Genomic DNA, 21503 nt, shown 5'->3' with positions numbered 1-21503 from the left:
CGGTATCATACGATTGCAGTTACTCAATCTAAGTTAACAACGAAGAAGGTATTTCGAATATTTATTCAATACCTAATATTCAGTAAAAAATCTGCGATCTGTGAAATGCTTTGTTAAGTTTAATAGGTATTGAAAATAAAACTGGGCTTTGCGTGTGATATTTTTTATTAATCTTTATGCGCAACTAAAGCTAAGCATCTCGGCGAAGTCTTTTCATTCAATATTTTCTTAAAGCTACAATGTTTTACCCCATTTTCCTTTAAATAAAGTAATCTATCATACAATACAAAATTCTCTATGACTGGCTGTAAATTATTTTGTAACAGAATATAAATTCCCGCCAATTTGAATTTTTCTTCGTCTATTTCATTCCATAAGGTCTTAAGTTCTCCGATATCAAATTCTGTATTATCAATCGTATTCATACTGCCGAAAAGTTCCAGTTTGGTTAAGGAAAAGCCTGTAGTTGCTGCATCTTGGATGTAAGTATCAAAATTATTGTCCATGTTTTTCGTTTTCACTGGTTTTCGTTTGTTTCTTTTCAGCTTGCAGTTGTCTGTAAAAATCAAATGTAGGTAATTAGTTTCAACTGCTCCTGCCTGATGTCTGAGAGGGACTGCAACTATCACAAGATTTGGGTTTGATTCTCGGGTCGGATAAAGTGCTATTGGAGTGTTGAACAATCAGCATGAAGTTTGGCTAATTTCGCGGGATTTAGTAGATGACGTTTTTAACGGCTTACTCCTTCGGGTACATTAAGCTCGAACTTAAAATATCTATGACTAGCTGACCCGCGCAACTTCGTATGCGTCACCTAAGAGAATGTGTCAAAATTTTCCCCGTTTTTGTAACATTTTTCGTTACTACTCCGCTCCTAATGACCTTAGCGTGATGTTATATAGCCTATAGCCTTCCTCGATAAATGGGCTATCTAACACCGAAAGAATTTTTCAAATCGGACCAGTAGTTCCTGAGATTAGCGCGTTCAAACAAACAAACAAACAAACAAACAAACAAACTCTTCAGCTTTATAATATTAGTATAGATAGATTAAGATAACTTACGTTTATGCGCGTACAATTGCAAAACAGCTCTCGACAACAGATTAAATACTAGGTCCTTTAATTTTTCATCCACATTCGGTGGTTGAGCTGCCAACCGCAAGAAAGGAATCCTCATAAACTCATCTCCTCTGTATTTAACAGAAATATCTCTCAGACATTTACTAAGCGGGAAATTTTTAAACCGACTATCTTCTTCAGCCATTTTATGATAACAACAAGGCATAATAGCAATTGCCTTTGCGGTATCCATTTTCAAAAATATATCAATCGCGTCTATGGTCAAATCGGCGCAAGCATGGAGTCCAGTGATACAAAATTTATTACAATTTTGAAACTTTTCTTGTAAAAATATTTGGATACTCTCGTAAGAATTAGGTTTAATTGTATGCTTGATATATTTAACGTGTTCTAGAGAGTCTTCGTGATATTTTCTTTGTCGTTTTTTGGCGCCAACGTAATGGCTTTCATTGCACTCGATTCCAAGTACTTTGAAGTTTGTTGTTTGGAATATTAGCTGGTCCAAGTAGCCCTGGAATTAGATAAAGGTAAGAGTTATAAGTAAATAGGTTATTACATAATACGCCCATAGTTTTTAATTTCGACGAAGTAGGTGTATTTATTTAAAGGACAACGCCATCTAGGGGCATACTGCGGAACTAACAAGCCTATCTGAAAAATTCTGAAACTTACATCCCTTCCCTTGTAAATCCCGATCCGATCCGATCGAAAAAGTCTTCAGCTGCCGACATACCAAATTGCATCGTAATTGGTTCAGTAGTATTTGCGTGAAAGCGTAACAAACATACATACATACTCACAAACTTTCGCATTTATAATACTAGTAGCATTAACTACAACAAACGTAGAATTGTGGAAATATTCTCTTACCAAGCCAGACCCAAAATCCACCACGACCTCGCAGCCTACATCATCACAAGTTTCCTTTATTTCTTTCGCCAAATACATTATTTCATGTTTTTTCTTCGGACTTACAGGGACATCTATATCATAATCCAAGCCATCATCTAAAAAATCTTTATTAAAAACTTGTAACCTCTTTAATTTATCAAAGAAATTGATTAAAAACTCATCATTTATTTCCGTTAAGTTGATTTTTTCCTCAAATATTCTAATGTTTGTAGCGTCAACGTTAATTTTGTTTAAAACATTATGTATAAGAATTTCTACATTAGATGTGTTGAATAGATATTGGTATTCTTTAAAGAATTGAAGACTTTCATTAAAGTAGTCTTCTGGGTTCGTGAAATGATTTGGTAGCGACATTGTTGATCTGAAAGGAAAAAAAACATACTTATATACTTCTTAATACATACTTATATAGATCAATTAATAACTCAGAAAAAATACTCGTGATCATCACACAAAAAATATTCGTCCCGGGTGAGATTTGAGTACGACACACGCGGTGCTACGGTTATTGCGGCGAGGTGACCACGTTATCCACTGCGCCAAGCGTGCAGTTAAAAAACAGACTTTGAATATTAGTACGAAAGCATTAGTAAACGTTTATTAACGACTGGTCCGATTTGAAAAGTGTTTCAGTGTTAGATGCTCATTTAACGAGGAAAGCTATAGGCTATAATATATATTATCACGCTACGACATATAGGAGCAGAGTACCAGTAAAAATGTTACGATAACGGGGAAAATTTTAACCCATTTTCTCTCATGTGACGCAAGCGAAGTTGCACGGGTCAGCTAGTGCATGATATTTTATGGATGTATTTCATAGCGCGGGGAATCCCCGAGTGTTAGCAAAATATACTGCGCTTACGTAATACAAGTATTTTGAAAGCGGCGATGCATGCTATAGCGTGTTTATGCAATAAGTGCGGGATTTTAATCGGATTGTATGTTTATTAGCTAATTAACATAATATATTGAAAGATATCGGAAACGTTACGATGAAGGTGACATGTCAACATTTGTGCTAAAATAAATAGCACTTTTCTGTCAAGCAATTATTAGTAATGGAAATTATATTAAACATAAGTGAGTACATACTTAAGAGCACATTTAATTTATGTTTATATGTATGTATGAGGGTGTTTGGCAATAAATAAAACAAAATACAATTGAAAAATAATATTTATTAACAGTCTCAACATCGGGTACTCAGAAATAAATACAATATTTGTCATTATCTTCATATTAAATGCTTGTTTCTAACCCTACATACATTGTTTTGACGCTAAAACCTTGGCCAGAAAGAGCTTAAATTCAAGTAGAAACTGACTGCCTGATATTTTGTGACCCCTTTTCACGAATTTGTAGCGAATTCACACTCTTCTGGACATGACCTTGGACCTTTGTAATCTTCTTCTTAAAGCTCTTTAGATTGAAACTGATAAAATACGAAATTTTCATTAAAATATCTTCATATTATAAGTCTTGCAGACTAGTATTAACAAATTTCTAATAGGTTTTTGAGCAGAAACTGTCTTTATATGAAAATCTCAAGGCGATTTTCAGGAATTATCTCGAGGTATCATGTGTAAATATTAAAAGATCTTAAAAATATTAAAACAGTTTTTGAAGGACGAAAAGTCCCAAACAAGCACTTGGCCAGCAAGGTGGATGCGGTTTCTAAAACTTCTTTACCTCTTATTCTCAGAGTTGCTTCCATTATAAAGTAGATGTTTTAAAAAGCTATTTAAAATATATATAGAGTGTAAGTATCTTAGTTCTTAAGAAGTTACTCCACAAAGACTAGTGTCATTTTATAGTCGATCGACTTTTTAAATCAACCAATTCTTACTGCTGGGGTCCACTAATCGTCTCCCAAGTCACTCCGCCCTCCTTCAGATCCTTCGAGCCCTCTCCAATCACACATTTACCCGACCACTTGTCTCTGCTCAAGTACTTATTACAAACTTCTATCAAATCCTCTTTTGTAACTGCTAAAACTCTCTCCCTCTGCGTTTTCCAAATGTCGTAAGACAGCCCAAAGAGGAACAGGTCAATGCCCTTCATGTATTCAGCAATCGGCTGGTCCATTTGCTGTAAAATCGATAATTTCGCTTCGAAAAGATTCTGATCGTCAACCAATTCGGTATTTTTGGTCATCCATTCGGATGTCTCATCGAACACATCTAGAGTAACTCTGGAATTAGGATCCCTGTAAGAATAATAGTTGAAAACTCCATCTAACGTCAGCATAGCGCCTCCGCCGTACGCTCCATTTTGCTCCCTAACAATAGGGTGTAAGTACTTCGAAGTTATAAATCTCGAAAGGACCCTAAGTTTAGCGTAATCAGGATCCGTATACGGCACTGTCGGAATAACCTTAGCACAGAAATTCACTGGGATATTCATCTGAATATGAATTCCACGATTATCTTTAGGGAATGTTCTAGAATCGATCCAGTTAATCCTATTCATATCTTTGTTGTCAACTCCTTTGCATAATCTCTTGCAGAAATGATCGATACATAGATGGATGTCTGCGTTAGTGTTGCAGTAATGGAAAGCTGCTCTTAAATTGGTACCGTTGAGTGTCATTTTCGAGATTTGATCGACTGTAGCCTGCACTTGTTCGATAGGCTGCTTCTTTTGAATTTCTTGCATAGTAATTACGTGGTGTAGACCCATTAAATGTTCCTTGCACTCATCTACTGATGAGATTAAAGACCTAGCTGCCTGCATGGCGTAAGTATGTCCGCTGTCAATGACTCCATTGCTCAAAGACGAGCAATAATTGTTGAGCAACATCTTCATTCGTTCAGTATTGCTGAAATCTGGTTTGCTGAAGATTTCCGACCAAATATCCATCATTTTCGGCAAGTATTCATCTAAGCAATGACTGCTGATCACTAGTCCCTGCTCATATTGTCCATGTTGATCAATATGTTCAGTAATATGGTTGAGGAAGCCCAGCCCAGAGGTCGTTTTGCTGACATACTTGTCAAAATCTCGGTAATTGTATGATTTCGTGTCGAATTTCGTCGCTACGTAGGTGAAAAACGGTAGTAACTCTTTCTGTGCTTCGTCCAAGCAATCAGTGCCAATAACTCCTTTGAAATACGTCACTCCATTCGTGTTAGCTTCGCATAGTTGAAGAGGAATTGTTTCAGAAACTGTATGTTTTATTGGCGGTGCAGTTTTGTTCAGAGTAATTTCATCAATCTTCAGACAAGGCAGTACTTCCAAGCTTTGTGCTTTCTTCTGCGCTACTGAAAGTTCCACTCCTTCTTTATAAATATCTTCTTTTTGTTTCTCTGTCAAAGATTTGACTCTTGTCGCTAAGTTCCTCGCTTCAGCTTCGTTAAACAGGTCATCGAACTTAGGGTCGGGTTTCATTGTCATCGTCAACTTATGATTGTTCTGAATGAAGTTCTTTTCAATCACGTTTTTCACGAATTTAGGATCCATTAAATCGGACTTCAATTGATTTAATAACGAATTTACTTTCAAAGCGTTAAGAATCGGTCCGTTATGATTCCATAGAGGCATGAGATTGAACAAAAGATTGAGCCCGAATTTCGGCGATTGATGCTTGATTGACAATTCAAAACCGTGTAGAACACTTTCAATGTGGTCTTTTTCGAAACCTTCCTTGTGAATCTTTTCAAGGGTCTGATTGACAATTGATTCAACCATTTCAAACTTTGAAGCCTCAACATCTTTCAAGCCAACTACGAATAAGGTATCCCTTATTTGATTATCATAACCAGTGAGAGAATTATACCCACCAGATATGTTTTTCTCAATCAAACTTTTATAAAATGCAGAATTAGGACCAATAATCATGAGTTCTGACAACGCTAAAGTCATGAATGTTTCATAAATGTTTGTAATATCGGACATAACATAACCAATAGCAATTTGATTCTGTTTTTCAATAGGTACTCCATACTGGTCAACTCGGCAAGTAATTTCAGACCGTTTTGGACTCTTCCATCTTGGCTGTGGTTGGACTATAGAGTGCTTCGGATCCAAATACGCATACTTACTCAAGTAAGCCTCATTAACAAACTTTAAATTAGCATCTAATGGAAAGTTTCCATATGAATAAATCCTGGAATTACTTGGATGATAGTATCTAGAATGGAAGTCCTTTAAAAAGCTGTGAGTTAATTCTGGAATGTGTAACGGGTCACCTCCGGAAACATACCCATAGGTGCCTTCAGGTAAAATAGTGTTGATAAACTTTTGACCAAATAAAGAGCCTGTTTCTGAGAATGCTCCCTTCATTTCATTATAAACAACACCTTTGAATGTCAAATCGGAGCTTTTATCTTCAATATTAGAGTGTTCTAATCTCCAGCCTTCTTGTAAAAAGTCTAGTCTTGCTAAATTAGGCTTAAATACAGCATCTAGGTACACCTTTTGAAGATTTCGGTAATCAATTTCGTTTTGTGAAGAAAATGGATAGAATGTGTAATCCGGACCTGTTAAAGCATTCATGAAAGTTGCTAGAGACCTGTTCAGCATTTTGAAGAACGGGTCTCGGACAGGGTACTTCTCAGAACCACACAGAACCGTATGTTCTAAAATGTGCGGAGTTCCCATGGAATCTAAAGGTGTTGTACGGAAGCCTACAGAGAAAACATTATTGGAATCATCTCTCTCTAAATGTAAGTACTCTGTCTTGGCTTTTTCGTGAACTAAGAAGTAAGCGGTCATATTATACTCTTTTATATGTTCTACTTCAGTGCAAAGGAACCCATGGAGGGTTTTTCCTGGCTGGATGAGTCTGGGCTGCGATTCTTTCTTTTTTAAAATGCCAGTGCTGTAGTGCTGCGATGTCAGACGATGGTGCAGGCCTGCCCTCGCACATTTATGTAATCTTGAATACATCTTTATGTCGTATTTTTCACTTCCGAAATATATCTGCAATTCACACACACCACTCACTATTTTGTATAAATAACTACGTAATAATCAAAAGCTTTGTAATAAAACATTTTCATAGAGATTTTAGGTCAAATTCGCGGTAATAATTATTGAAATATTTAGAGACAAAATTGCAAAAACAAATGAAAAATGATGCAATGTTATACTCACAATAAATCACAGTTGGGTGAAGAGTTATGTATTATTAAAGCCAGGGATACTCTCTGAGAGGTGTTTCTTTGCTTGTTATAGTAATTCTAATAGGTTTATAGACATTATTTTAAAATTAAGTCGTCTCTGTATAACCTCGATAGCCATTTGCTATCGGCAAATTTGACGTCTATGTGAAATTATTGCCTGTTGCTAAAACCGTGAAAAATATTTGCACTGTTGTGAATTTTATTTTTTTGCCTATATCGATCGGTACGACAGTGATCAATAACACATTTTTCCAAACATAAAAATAACTCATCGTCATTCCGCTTTCTACACGAGGAATTTAATTCAATTAATCTGGCAACTTTGATTCCATATGCGATTAAATAACAAAATTGGATTCAGGGCAACGTAACAAAAAAAATATTTATGTTTTATTCAAAAGTGTTTTGCAAACCGAATTTGTTGTTTCGTCTGTATTATATTATGTACTAGGATAAACTGAATTAAAAGAAATCTGCTAAAGGCCGCATTAAAGAATTTGATTTATCTGCCGCGGAAACTGACAGAGGTTGATAGTAACGTTGACTACTAACTAAACGCGGACAATTTGACGTTTCTCTCTTTTAAAAACACGTGTTTACGTGTAGAGCTCATGTGGAGCTCCTTTTTATTTATAAGTGTAATAAAATAAACAAAAATGAGTTTATATAACTTCAAAAAGATCGCTGTGGTCCCCACGGCCAAGGTAAATATAAAAATTCACTACTGTAGTAATAAAATTTTGGTAAATAAAACCATTATAAATAACATGCCGATTAACCTCAATTTTTACGCACAAATTTTATATTTCAGGACTTCATAGACATTATATTGTCTAAAACACAACGAAAGACACCTACAGTAGTGCACAAACACTACAAAATATCAAGAATACGTGGGTTTTATATGAGAAAAGTGAAATTTACGCAGCAAAACTTCCACGATCGTCTTTCCAGGATTATACAGGTAAATATTAAATTTTAGCTCTACAAAACAATAGTATATTGTCTCTAGTTCTTAAGCATGATATAATATCGGTAATTGTTTATTTCGAGACAGTGTAAATTGCATTATTTTTAAACAAAGTGTGGTGTAACATTACCATCTCTCAATTGCGTTCCACCCTCGTGTGAATGAGATTGAGCATTCTCATAATACATTTTTTTGTATGATTAATGTGTAATTTGTTAAAATTTTAATATACTGTTTATATTTACATTTTGCTATTTTTAATTTCATCTATGGTGCAATACTACTGTCATTCTAATTTTTCTAAATTTATTAATATAGAATACTTGCTTATGTAACATTTATATTTTGTATGCATTTTGCATTCTAATAATTCTCTCTGGTCTTTGCCTACTCCTACAAGAAGATGGCATGATTTAATTATCTATAATTGTCTTATTTTGTAATAACATGTTTAATTCAACAGGTATATAAGCTATAATTATCTCAAGGAATGTATATTTTATGCCAATTCCAATATTTTGATATTTTACTTTACTTTACTTAAAAATCATACTTTGTTGCCATAGGGGAAAGATATAAAAAAAGAATGCTGCTTAGTATGATAACAAACATCCCTTATTTCATTCACACCTATACATCTTGTCATACGTCAATGTATTTATTTTCAGGAATTCCCAAAACTAGATGATGTGCATCCTTTCTATGCAGATCTCATGAATGTACTGTACGACAAGGATCATTACAAATTAGGTCTTGGACAACTTAACACTGCTAGACATCTAATTGACACGTAAGTACTTTTATCTGCGCAACTTCGCTTATGTCACATAAGAGAGAATCCATACTAATATTATAAATGCGAAAGTAACTCTGTCTGTCTGTCTGTCTGTCTGTCTGTCTGTCTGTCTGTCTGCTACTCAATCACGCCTAAACTACTGAACCAATTTGCATGAAATTTGGTATGGAGATACTTTGATACCCGAGAAAGGACATAGGCTACTTTTTACCCCGGGAAAATGACTCATTTCCCGGGAAAATTCAGGTGGCGAACGAAGTCGCGAATAATCAATATTATAATGACATTAAATTAACAAAATTCCGTTGTCATGGCAACTGTTTTAATGGCGGATATGCCTTAGCGCGACTTCGTTATATTAAGAGATATAAATAATTTTAAGAATATTTTTCGTGAAAAATAAAGCATATTTTAAATCATCATGCTACGACCAATAGGAGCAGAGTAACAGTAAAAAAGTGTTACAAAAACGTGGATAATTCTGACCCATTCTCTCTTATGTGACGCAAGCGAAGTTGCGCGGGTCAGCTAGTAACTCATAATTTTCCCTGTTTTGGTATCATTTTTCACTGGTACTCTGCTCTGCAATATAAATTAAAATTCTATTGTTTCAATCTGTAAACCTAGCTAAAATTTTATGTTTATGAGCTATCTAGGATGCTATTTAAGCAACTTACATATTTCATTCTAGTCATACTGAAACACTCTTACTTTGTCCCACTACCAACAGTGTAAATAAACAACACTCAATCCTTTAGTTATTGTCATTCAAAGTGTATATTATTTTTCATAACATTTTCAGTGTAGCAAAAGACTACGTACGTCTGTTAAAATACGGAGACTCGTTATACCGATGCAAGCAGCTCAAACGCGCGGCGCTCGGTCGCATGGCCACTATTATGAAGAGGCAGGCTGCCAACCTTACATATTTGGAACAGGTAAAATCAAAATCTAATCATTTATTCATTTAGGTCAAATATGATAGTCGTTACAATTACTGAATCTACCACTATCTTGGAACGGGGGTAGAGCCTTCTGAGAAGAGCTAGTAGCAGCTAGCTATGAGTACTATTTGTGTCACTTTTGTTAAGTGTAGTTTCCAACCCAGTGTCGCAGGCGGTGATGACATTGATGTAGTTAAAGAACTGTTTTATTAGCATGAACTATCAGTGATATTGCTTAATTACTGTTATTTGATAACATTCAGGATATATTTACCACCCTATGAAATCCAATATTGTCACAAGATCAGGCCAATATTAGCCATTTTTGTCATCAAAGTGTTACAAAATTGTGTAAGAAATCGTAAGGACTTGTGCCCTAAACAGATTGCTTATATTTAAATTTTCTTGGAAACAAGATTTTCTATTTTACCTTTGTCATTAGAAATTCAGAGACGGTAGGTCAAATAGCAATCAGCCAGTGATGTAATGTCCGCGTCAAAGTGACCTACTGATCATTTTTCGACTAATGATCTCAAAGTAACTGGTAATTAATGCTTTGTGTTATCTTAGGGGTGGGGGTGCCAGTTAATGCCTGGCTGACACTTCGACCATTCTTGATCCTTTGTGTGAATTGTTGCTTTGTTGCTTTGTGTTAATGAATGTATCGTTATTTTTCCACAGGTTCGTCAACATTTAGCTCGTCTGCCGTCCATCGATCCTTACACACGCACCATCATCATTTGCGGGTTCCCTAACGTCGGCAAGTCCAGCTTTATCAACAAGGTACATATTATTTCACACACACTATTCTACATCGAGTTTCATGTAAAACACTACACATTTAAATTGTGCCCTTCTGCTACGACGGTCATTGCAACCAGCCAACAACCTGTGATATGCTTAATCTAGGTACACTCTCTATTCCATCACTCTCGTAGTCCAATGAGACGGCTAACCGACACGACCAGTGAGGGTCACTGGTCAGGCGCAGGACCGACGGCTTTACGTGCTCTCCGAGGTCCTGAGGTCCTTGATGACCTCAACGTTCTAACTACACGCAATCTGAAAAATTCCTAAAATCTCAGAAAAGACTTTTTGGCCTGACCCAGGATTAGAACCCGAGACTCCTTGCGCGGTCGCATACACCACCAACCGTGTTATAGAGGTAGTCATAATGACAGTAAGATGGGTTTAAACACTTGTTTCTTGTTACAGATAACCAGAGCTGACGTGGAAGTCCAGCCATATGCATTCACAACTAAGAGTTTGTACGTCGGACACACTGACTACAAGTACTTGAGATGGCAGGTACGTATTCAAATAATTTGTATCAATAGTGTATTCAAGCCTTTCTTGGACAGGTCAAAACTGTCACTGTAACTTAGATTGTACTAATATCCACCTACGACGTTTTCAGTATGAAAACAGATTCCACAAGGTAAAAAGTATCCTATGTTAATCTAGGTTTTAAACTATTTCTGTATAAAATTTCATTAAAATCCGTCTAGTAGTTTTTTCGTGAAGGAGTAACAAACATATATACATCCATCCTCACAAACTTTAAATAAATGAATAAATATCATTGGACGACTCATACACGGTCATTTGATTCCAAACTAAGCAGAGCTTGTACTATGGTAACCAAATAACTGATAAACATACTTATATACTTCTAAATACATACTTATATAGATAAATTGACATCCAGGCTCAGAACAAATACTCGTGCTCTTCACACAAAGATTTGTCCCGGATGGGATTCGAACCCACCAGACGCGGCGCTACGGTTGTTGTTACTTTGACATGTATGATATAATTGTAAAGGCAGCTCTTGTTATGTTCCGCAGGTGATCGACACGCCCGGCATCCTGGACCACCCGCTGGAGGAGCGCAACGTGATCGAGATGCAGGCCGTGACGGCGCTGGCGCACCTGCGCGCCGCCGTGCTGTACTTCCTCGACCCCTCCGAGCAGTGCGGACACAGCATCGAACAACAGGTATGATGCATTTTTAAATCATTTTGTTTTTAAAAGACATCTCCCGCACTAAGAATTCCCGAATTTACAAATATACAAACAACGGAAACAGTGTTCAACCAGAACTGAAACATTTTTTTTTAAATTTTTTATAGACAAATCTCGCGCAATGAGTTGCTTGTGTGTTGCGAGGACTTTTATAAATATACAAACAACGGACACAAAGTACAACCAGACCTGAAACAATTATTTGTGGATCGCACAATTTATTGTTCCGTGTGACAATCGAACCCACGACCTCCATACGCAATACTAGTGGCGAAGCGACCACTGAGCTACAGAGGTCGTCAAATAGCAAGAAACACACGTCTCCCTTTTTTAAACTATCCGATACTTATTCATAAGACTTGAAACTTTTCCTAATTGTACCATTTATCTTCCAGATATCGTTATTCGAGAGTATAAAGCCACTATTCAACAACAAGCCACTCATAGTAGTGATGAACAAGATGGACGTGGTCACGCCGGAAGACCTGCCGCCCAACAAGAAAGTACTCATTGATAACCTGATCGAAACATGCTCTAAGGGAAATCTTGTCAAGTAAGTAAACAGATTAAATTTATAATTTTTTTCGCGCGCGTTCCCCCTATCAGACGTCATTTGGTAGAATTTTCCTAGATGGAAGGCGTCAATTGGTAGAATTTTCTTTGAGGAAGACGTCAATTGGTAGAATTTTCCTAGATGGAAGGCGTCAATTGGTAGAATTTTCCTAGATGGAAGACGTCAATTGGTAGAATTTTCCTTTAGGAAGACTTCAATTGGTAGAATTGTCCATGTTGACGATCTCAATTGGTAGAATTTTCCTTGAGGAAGACGTCAATTGGTAGAATTTTCCAAGTTGACGACGTCAAATGGTAGAATTTTCCAGTTGTAAGACGACAATTGGTAGAATTTTCCTGCTTGAAGACCTCAATTGGTAGAATTTTCCTTGACTGGACGTCAATTGGTAGAATTTCCCTTGATGAAGACGTCATTTGGTAGAATTTTCCGGGTCGACGAAGTCAATTGGTAGAATTTTCCTTGACGAAGACGTCATTTGGTAGAAGTTTCCAGGTGGACGACGTCAATTTGTAGAATTTTCCTTAAGGAGGACGTCAATTGGTAGAATTTTCATTGAGGAGGACTGCAATTGGTAGAATTTTCCTTGAGGAAGACTTCAATTGGTAGAATTTTCATTGAGGAAGACTTCAATTGGTAGAATTGTCCATGTTGACGATCTCAATTGGTAGAATTTTCCTTGAGGAAGACGTCAATTGGTAGAATTTTCATTGAGGATGACTTCAATTGGTAGAATTTTCATTGATGAAGACTTCAATTGGTAGAATTTTCCTTGAGGAAGACGCCGATTGGTAGAATTTTCCAAGTTGACGACGTCAATTGGTAGAATTTTCCTTGAGGAAGACTTCAGAAATATAGAAAACGTCACATGGTAGACTATTCCTGGCAGATTTCATGATGAAGTCTTCACATGGTAGACATCTCGCCGTATTTCTCATAAGGATAGGCAGATCCCAAATAACCTAATTACACGAATTCATCAACAATCTGTTTATCTCCAGTGCAAGCTCAAACTCAGAGCTATCGACGGTGCCAGTGATGCGCATGTCCACGATGACGGAGGAGGGCGTGCAGGAGGTCAAGATAGAGGCCTGCGAGCGACTGCTGTCGCACAGGCTTGCGGACAACATGAGGACTAAGAAGGTAACACTACACTACTTACCCTCAGGCCGGTCCCAAACTATAAATATAATTTTCAAAATTTTGCCACATAGTGACCATCAAATTTTTTTTTTAATACAATTCCTGCTCTTAGAATTCGTCTTGTGTCGCGGGGACTTATACAAATATACAAACACAAAGAACAACCAGACCCAAAGTAATTATTTGTAGATCGCACAAATAATTGTCCCGTGTGGGAATCGAACCCACGACCACTCGATGCACTGGTAGTGGAAACGTGACCACCTTAACCACTGCGCTACGGGGTCCGTCTGTATAAATAAAATGAATTTAACTCATCACTGTCCTACTGCTGGGCAAGGGTCTCCTCTGGCTCAAGGCTGGGTGAGACATGCAAGGTTGCATCACGATGTTTTCCTTCACCATTGGAACAGGTGATAATTATTTCTAATACATAACTTGGAAAAGTCATTGGTGTGTTGCCTCATATTCGAACCTGCAACCACTTGCGTGAGAGGTGTCAACATAAACCGCTCAGTTTTCACAGCTCAATGAGAATGTACTTGTATAAAAATATTATACTATTTTATTTTAATCGATTTTATAAGGAACTCGTACATAAATAATATAAGTACTCTGAAAAAAAGACTGAAAAACTACTACTTAAAGATATAAGAATGCCATGTACCTAAGAAATAAATATAAAGATAGATATAAGATAAATATTATTAAAATAATATGTATGTGATAATATGATATATAGAATAAGATTTAGTTTTATATAAAGAAAAATAACGTATATATTATAGTCGATAAGTAATAATATTTATATAATAATAATAATTGTGAATTAAAGAGCGCCATTATCGCCAACAAACTGGTTGACAGTTTGGCGATTTTTGTATGTATTTTATAATGTGATGTATTATATGAATAAACGTTATAAAAAAAAATACCAGTTCTTACCTTGATTTGTCACTTTCTCCAGGTGGACGGCATCTTGAACCGCCTGCACGTGGCCATGCCGGCCCCCCGCGACGGCAAGGCGCGCCCCCCCGTCATCCCCCCCGGCGTGGCGCTCAAGAAGCAGCAGCAGGCCGAAAAGCTCGCCAGGAAACGGAAGTTGGAGAGAGAGATCGAGCTCGAGGAGGGAGATGACTATGTGCTTGGTAAGATAAAGGCTATTTGTAACTGTATATATTAGGTCGGGGAAAAATCTTTTCGCATTATAGTATGTACTAGCTGACCCGCGCAACTTCGCTTGCCTCACATAAGAGGGAATGGGTCAAAATTTTCCCCGTTTTTGTAACATTTTTTATTGCTACCCTGCTCCTATTGATCGTAGCGTGATGATATATAGCCTATAGCCTTCCTCAATAAATGTGCTATCCAAAATTTTAAGATTTTTTCAAATCGGACCAGTAGTTCCTGAGATTAGCGCATTCAAACAAACAAACTCTTCAGCTTTGCAATATTTGTATAGATGAACTTGTAATAAAATGTTTTCTCTACACAAAAAAGCTCGATATTTGGGTACCTCACGAGCTCACTGAAAGAAACCCAATGAACCGTGTACTCATTTGTGATTCTTGAAGCCAAAGAGAGTATTACAAGTTCATTCATACTATAATGCGAAAAGACCTTTTACCCGCCTTAATATTTGGGAATATACACGTAACGAAACTGCACGTTTGACGCAGTGGTTAACGTAGCCGCAATATCCGTAGCGTCACGTGTGGTGGGTTCGAATCCCATCTGGGGCAAATATTTGTGCCATGTTGTGGAGGAAATATGGGTGTATTCCATATACTACTGTCTACACCTCTACGGTATAATAGGTATTATGTATGTATGTATGTATGTAAACTATGTATGTCTGTTACAGACTTGCAGAAGAACTACGCGGAGATCCCGGAGGAGGAGCGTCACGATCCCATCCCGGAGTTCTGGGAGGGACACAACATCGCTGATTATATCGATCCGGAGATATTTGATGTAAGCACTCTTATATTAACACTAGCTCACCAGGCAAACGTTGTTTTGAAATATAAATAAAAAATATCTTAGACCTGGGTAACCCTTATTACTTAGGGGTATGGAAATAGATAGTAGTCGATTCTCAGGCTTACTGAATATGCATATAACATTTGATTAAAATCGGCCAAGCCGTTTAGGAGGAGTAAGGTAACTAACATTGTGACACGAGAATTTTATATATTACTACTAGCTTTTACCCGCGTCTTCGTCCACCACCTGATTTTTTTTGGGAATGCGTAATTTTTCCGGTTTAAAAAGAAGCCTATGTCGTTTGGCGGGTTTGGTTCAGTAGTTTAGGCGTGATTGAGTAACAGACAGACAGAGTAACTTTCGCATTTATAATATTAGTATGGATTATTACCAATTTTTACTGGCATAAATGGTCCATATTGATAACAGATTCAGATAGTCTTATCTTCTTATATATAAAAATGAATCGCCGTACTAAGCACACAACTCATGAACAATTGAACTAATTCGATTTATTGTTTGACAAGACACAGGAAAGGTTCTTATAGAGAGAAAAACAAAAAAAAAAGTATTAAAATATAATGGAGAACATGAAATAAATAAATATATCGTACGGTTAGTGGTTAACTCAATGCACTACTAATAAATACTAATTATAAATGGTTTTAACACAGAAACTAGCGGAACTGGAGAAAGAGGAGGAGTTGCGTGAGGCTGGTGGTATGTACGCGGTGCCCAAGATTGAGCTCGACGATACTATGAAGGAGATCAAGGAACTCGCCCGGCAGATACGGTATGTTAGCCTTGTATATTGTAGGACTGCAGAGGTCGCAGGTTTGAGTTCCGTGTCGGGAAAAAATAATCTAAGTGGTAAGAAGTTGCAAATTTCATTACCAAGTTGGCCAAAAAGATTTTGGATTTATATCCCGAGTCATATTAATCATGATTGTATTTTTCAATCGTAAAATCATTATGGAGTTGTTACCTGGCGTTTGAAATTTGGGATTCCCACTGCACGGTCGTGACTTCGATTCCCATACGAAACAAATAATCTTGTGACCAATATTTTTTTCTCTTTTGCTTATGTTTAATTATTCGAATTTTCCATTCAATATAGTAATATATTATTCTCAATTTATATATACATTTTTTTTTATGTTACTAAGATACAAAGAATTTTTGATATTGAATTTTTTATTATTTGATGATGAATAAAGTGTTAATAAATGTTCTATTTTGCTTATTCCAGCAACAAGAAGGCGATCCTGAAGGACGAGTCTCGCCTGGTGAAGCAGTCCACCAAGCCCGTCATGCCGCGCACCAGCCGCGCGCGGGCCCGGGACCGCTCTACTGGCAAACTTAGGGAGGAGATGGAGAAACTTGGTAACTATACATTACTTATATTATGTTTTTAATTTTTAATAATAAATAAGTGTAACCCATTACTGTCCCACTGCTGGGCAAGGGTCTCCTCCCAAATGAAGGGGTGTTAGGCCTTGAGTCCACCACGCTAGCCAAGTGCGGGTTGGGGACTTTGCAAACCCTCAATATGTTATTAATAGATTTTAAAAATTCTAAACATTGTTAAAGATATTTGGCAGACTGACATTATGCTGATTTTGTCAACAGAGGGGTAAAGTGTGCGCATTTTGATCATGAGGTCTCGGGTTCGATATATTTCACATTTTTCGGTAACTGAAACAAGAAAGGAATCCTTTTTACAACTGTTACTTGGGGAATGTGCTGGTCTAAAGGCCATTGCCCTCCCTCATTACGAGATGAAACCCTTTCCCAGTAGTTTGATAATAATATGTTGCTTTTTTATGTTTTATTTATTTATTTTTATATATGGTTTGTTGTATATGTATATAGTCGTGTACGGGCCCGATCGAAGCTCACTTGCAGTGCTATACGTCGCTCGTGAGTCATACCGCGGCCGACAGTAACTTATCACATAAGGTCGCATGTCACACGCACCGTGTTATGTGCATCACCCATGTTATATACAATGTTTTATTAATATTATTATATTAGGTCGGGGAAAAAGCCTTTTCGCATTACAGTATGTATGAACTTGTAATAAACTCTCTTTAGCTTCAACAATCACACGGTTCATTATAGCTCGTGAGGTACCCAAATATCGAGCTTTTTTGTGTAGACAAAAGATTTTATTTATTTATTGAAAAGACTTTTACCCCGACTTAATATGCTGAGCAAGGATCACCTCCCAAATAGGGTATCGGACTATTAAATCATCGGACTATAATTATTATAGTCAAATTAGCTACTCTTTATGAAAACAAAAACACGTTTTAATATAGAAATGCCATGTAGTGACGTCACTATGTCATATTTTCGTTGGTATCAAATGAGTGCCTGATAAAATGTTTCAGTCTGTAAGTGCATATAAATTTGATAATTTTTCTTTAACCCAGTCAAGTATACAATGGAGGGACTTTGAGGGACTTGAGGGTACCCGATGGAGGGTTCCACCACGTTGACTAAGTGCGGATTGGGGACTTAGCATACCCTCAAGAAGTGTAATCAACAAATTTTAGTCATGTACACTTGCGTGGGAGGTGCCGACGTATACGCAAAAATACGTTATTACTGTTCTTGTAAAAAAAAAAAATAATGATGATTTCTGACATATTGTTTAATACTGATGCTTACTTTCCAGGTGTGGACATGTCAGAGACGAAGGAGGCTCACTTCACTCGCTCTCAGTCCCGCTCCCGCTCCCGCTCCGCTCCTGCCGCCAAGCGACAGCGGATCGAGGAGCGCGGCCGCTCCGTCAGCAAGCCCGCCCGGGACACCGAGGGAGTCGGGGATAAGATTGTACGTACATTTACTTATTTTACTTCCAATTCGCTGCTTTCAAAAACAAAAGGAGGACAAATCAAAAAATCTAAATTCCTTTTTATTGCAACACTAGAGGTCGCCCGCGACTTCGTCTGGAAACCCTTCCCGTGTAAATCCCGATCCCTCGGGAACTCCGGGATTAAAAGTAGCCTGTGTGTTACTCTGGGTCTTCACCTATATACAAAATTTCATCGTAATCGAGTCAGTAGTATTTGCCGGAAAGAGTAACAAACATGCATTCTCAAAAACTTTCGCATTTATATTAAAAATAGGATTTGGCATTATATCAAGTATATTTTAAAAGACTTTCAATAATTTTGCACTATAAGCAATAAAAAAAAAAATCACGTCTTTTTTAATAAACCCGATTAAATGCTTTATTCATATAAAAAAGGATGTTTTTCAATTTTGATTTGTGCCTCTTTTGTGTTAAAACAACATGACTGTGTCTTCCTAGCCAATAAATAGCAATGGCGAACAGTTTTATTAAAAGTACACAACATTATTTTATACTGTTAAGTGTGTACACAATACACAAGTATAAATAGTTGATGAATTTAATTTTTTTGTCTGTCTGCGAAATTATAAAAAAATATCATAATTTTTAATGCACCTTAAGCCATAGATCTTACGAAAATATCAGTCACTAGGATGAATAACTTAGTATTGTTACTTGTGTATTGTGTACACACAAGTATTTCTAGAAAATAGTATTATATACTGGCCCGATCGAAGCTCACTTGCAGTGCTATACGTCGCTCGTGAGTCATACCGCGGCCGACAGTAACTTATCACATAAGGTCGCATGTCACATGCGCTGTGTTATGTGCATCACCCATGTTATATACAAAACTATTTCTTACCCTCCCACCCCTTTATAACAAATATCATAAACATTAAAATATCACTCCTATTTTTAACATCACACACACCCCTTAAGCCCAATATCAAAATATCATACACCCATTAGTGACACCACCACTTAAGTCTTACCCTACCTTAACATCAGCCCCCCCCCACATACATACCCCCCCTCTTACCATCATACCCCTGCTCCTCCCGCACAACACCATGCCCCCGCAAATACATAACAGGCCCCCGAACATCATAACACGCCCCCCTAACACCCTACCGCCCCACCAACACCATAATCCTCCCGATGCCATACCCCCCAGCACCATACCACCCCCAGCACCATAATCGCCCCCCCAGCACCATAATCAACCCTCCAACACCATAATCACCCACCCAACACCATAATCCAAACATACCCCCCAAAACCATGCTCCCCCCGTAACATCATATCCTCCTTCAAAATCAAAACCTTATTATATCAAACATAACAACAAAATTTTAATTTCCAGATGCAAACGAAAGCGAAGAAGCTGGCTCACCTCGCCATCGCTAAGAAGACTAAACGTATGGGTCTCAAGGGAGAGGCTGACAGGTTCATCGGGACCAAGATGCCCAAGCATCTGTTCGCTGGCAAAAGAGGCGTCGGCAAGACGGACAGACGATAGTTTTATATACATGTTTGTTAAAATTTTATTTGTGCTGTTGAAATACATACTTATTGTGTGGGTTATTTATAAACAGGGGCCTTACCATCAACAAAAACGAATATTGTTTGAAATTTCGTTTGTTTCTTGTCATAATTCTATCTGTACACTTTGCTAGTGTGGTGGTCTAACCCATCCTTCATTACAGGAGGAAACTTGCCCAACAGTGGGACATTAAAAGGTTAAAATTATTTTATATCTGACCCGCGCAACTTCGCTTGCGACACATAAAGAATGGGTCATAATTTTCTCCGTTTCTGTAACATTTTTCGTTACTACTCCGCTCCTTATGGTCGTTATGTTAATAGCCTATAGCCTTCCTCAATAAATAGGCTATCCAACAGTAAAATATTTTTTCAATTCGCACTAGTTGTTCCTGAGATTAGCGCGTTCAAACAAACAAAACTCTACAATTTTATAATATTAGTATAAATTCCAATAATGTATTTCACCTCTATGTATGTATTTCAACAGTACCAAAGGAAAGCATGTTAATAAATTGCTAAACTAAAACACGATAAGAATTAAGGTTACAATACATTATTTGTTACCCGTAATTTCGACCAACTAACATCGGCTTTGGTCGGACCCGCGATAGTTTTGAAACTATAAATACTTGAATTGTATAAATAAGTATTGATTTTTGTAAAATTGCCTCGTATAAGGCGGTGTTGTGTATGAGGTGTCCACTACAGTTCAGGACACAGCCAGTCTTAATATCTATGACTGTTTATTGAACTGAAATAAATAATATTTTAAGATTATACTGTGTTTTCATTTTTACCCTACAATAATGTCCTAAACAATACTCCGCTACGGTGACCATTGAAACCAGCTAACTATGCTATAGTTGGTTTATAGTGTTGTGTGTAGTAATACACAGGTAAACTCACATTCTCTATTTCATCACTCTCATAGCCCCGCGGGACGGTAGACTCAGACCAGTGAAGGTGAGGCGTAGACCGACGATTCTGCAAGCTCTCGATGAGATAGAGGCCGTCAACTTCCTAGAAACTTCTTCAGTTATTCCCTTGAAAATCCAACAATCGCTTATTGAGTCCGCCCAGTCTGAAAAAAAACCTGAATTTTAAGAATTTAAAGTATCATATTATCTCCTTAATAGGGAGTGAGTCCTAATTTAAGCTATTAAATATTAATGTGTCGGTTGAAGTCCAGACGTACGTATCACGTATCTCAGTTGACAACTAGTATACGTTAAATCGATGGTTACTATTCAGTTCATTGCTGCTTCGACGTATTGTGTAGATCGCTATAATCTACGGGAGTAGTTTTCAAATAGTTGTGAAATGAAATAAATTAATGCCCCCGTCTATCTAACACCCTGAAGATGATTCGCATTTCAGCAACAAGAACGCGTTAACTTTTTATTTGCATTGTACTTTCAAAGCAAAAACGAGAAATATAAAAATAATGTTAACTTAAATAATAATAATTCGCAAGGTGAATTGAAAATAAAGTTAGGTAGGCGGCCGAACGCAAAACCATCATCCAAATCCCCATAGAGCAT

General features: G+C 37.1%; 2 protein-coding genes across 2 annotated transcripts; one reads left to right on the top strand and one right to left on the bottom strand.

Moving 5' to 3' along the window:
* Positions 1-3155: 3155 nt before the first annotated feature.
* Positions 3156-7252, bottom strand: LOC142984474 (presequence protease, mitochondrial). The gene is made up of 2 exons (XM_076132104.1): positions 7092-7252; positions 3156-6917 (listed from the first exon to the last, which is right to left on the bottom strand). Exon 2 carries the CDS (start codon positions 6882-6884, stop codon positions 3840-3842), a length of 3045 nt encoding a protein of 1014 aa, XP_075988219.1. The 5' UTR covers positions 6885-6917; positions 7092-7252; the 3' UTR covers positions 3156-3839.
* Positions 7253-7682: 430 nt separating this feature from the next.
* Positions 7683-20739, top strand: Non1 (nucleolar GTP-binding protein 1). Its single transcript, XM_076132071.1, has 15 exons — positions 7683-7824; positions 7932-8084; positions 8759-8880; positions 9689-9824; positions 10512-10613; positions 11046-11138; positions 11678-11827; positions 12250-12407; positions 13427-13568; positions 14536-14716; positions 15433-15542; positions 16229-16347; positions 16804-16937; positions 18235-18392; positions 19781-20739. Exons 1-15 carry the CDS (start codon positions 7777-7779, stop codon positions 19934-19936), a joined length of 1962 nt encoding a protein of 653 aa, XP_075988186.1. The 5' UTR covers positions 7683-7776; the 3' UTR covers positions 19937-20739.
* Positions 20740-21503: the final 764 nt, after the last annotated feature.

The sequence above is a fragment of the Anticarsia gemmatalis genome, chromosome 27 (assembly GCF_050436995.1).
Source record: "Anticarsia gemmatalis isolate Benzon Research Colony breed Stoneville strain chromosome 27, ilAntGemm2 primary, whole genome shotgun sequence".
Classification (NCBI taxonomy): domain Eukaryota; kingdom Metazoa; phylum Arthropoda; class Insecta; order Lepidoptera; family Erebidae; genus Anticarsia; species Anticarsia gemmatalis.
This window is presented reverse-complemented; position numbering and strand designations above follow the sequence as displayed.

Excerpts from the sequence above, each read along its gene's own strand:
- LOC142984474 (XM_076132104.1), bottom strand. The coding sequence starts at position 6,884 with ATGTATTCAAGATTACATAAATGTGCGAGGGCAGGCCTGCACCATCGT.
- Non1 (XM_076132071.1), top strand. The coding sequence starts at position 7,777 with ATGAGTTTATATAACTTCAAAAAGATCGCTGTGGTCCCCACGGCCAAG. Across the intron at positions 9,825-10,511 it reads ACCTTACATATTTGGAACAG|GTTCGTCAACATTTAGCTCG; the intron begins GTAAAATCAAAA and ends ATTTTTCCACAG. Across the intron at positions 15,543-16,228 it reads TCGATCCGGAGATATTTGAT|AAACTAGCGGAACTGGAGAA; the intron begins GTAAGCACTCTT and ends GTTTTAACACAG.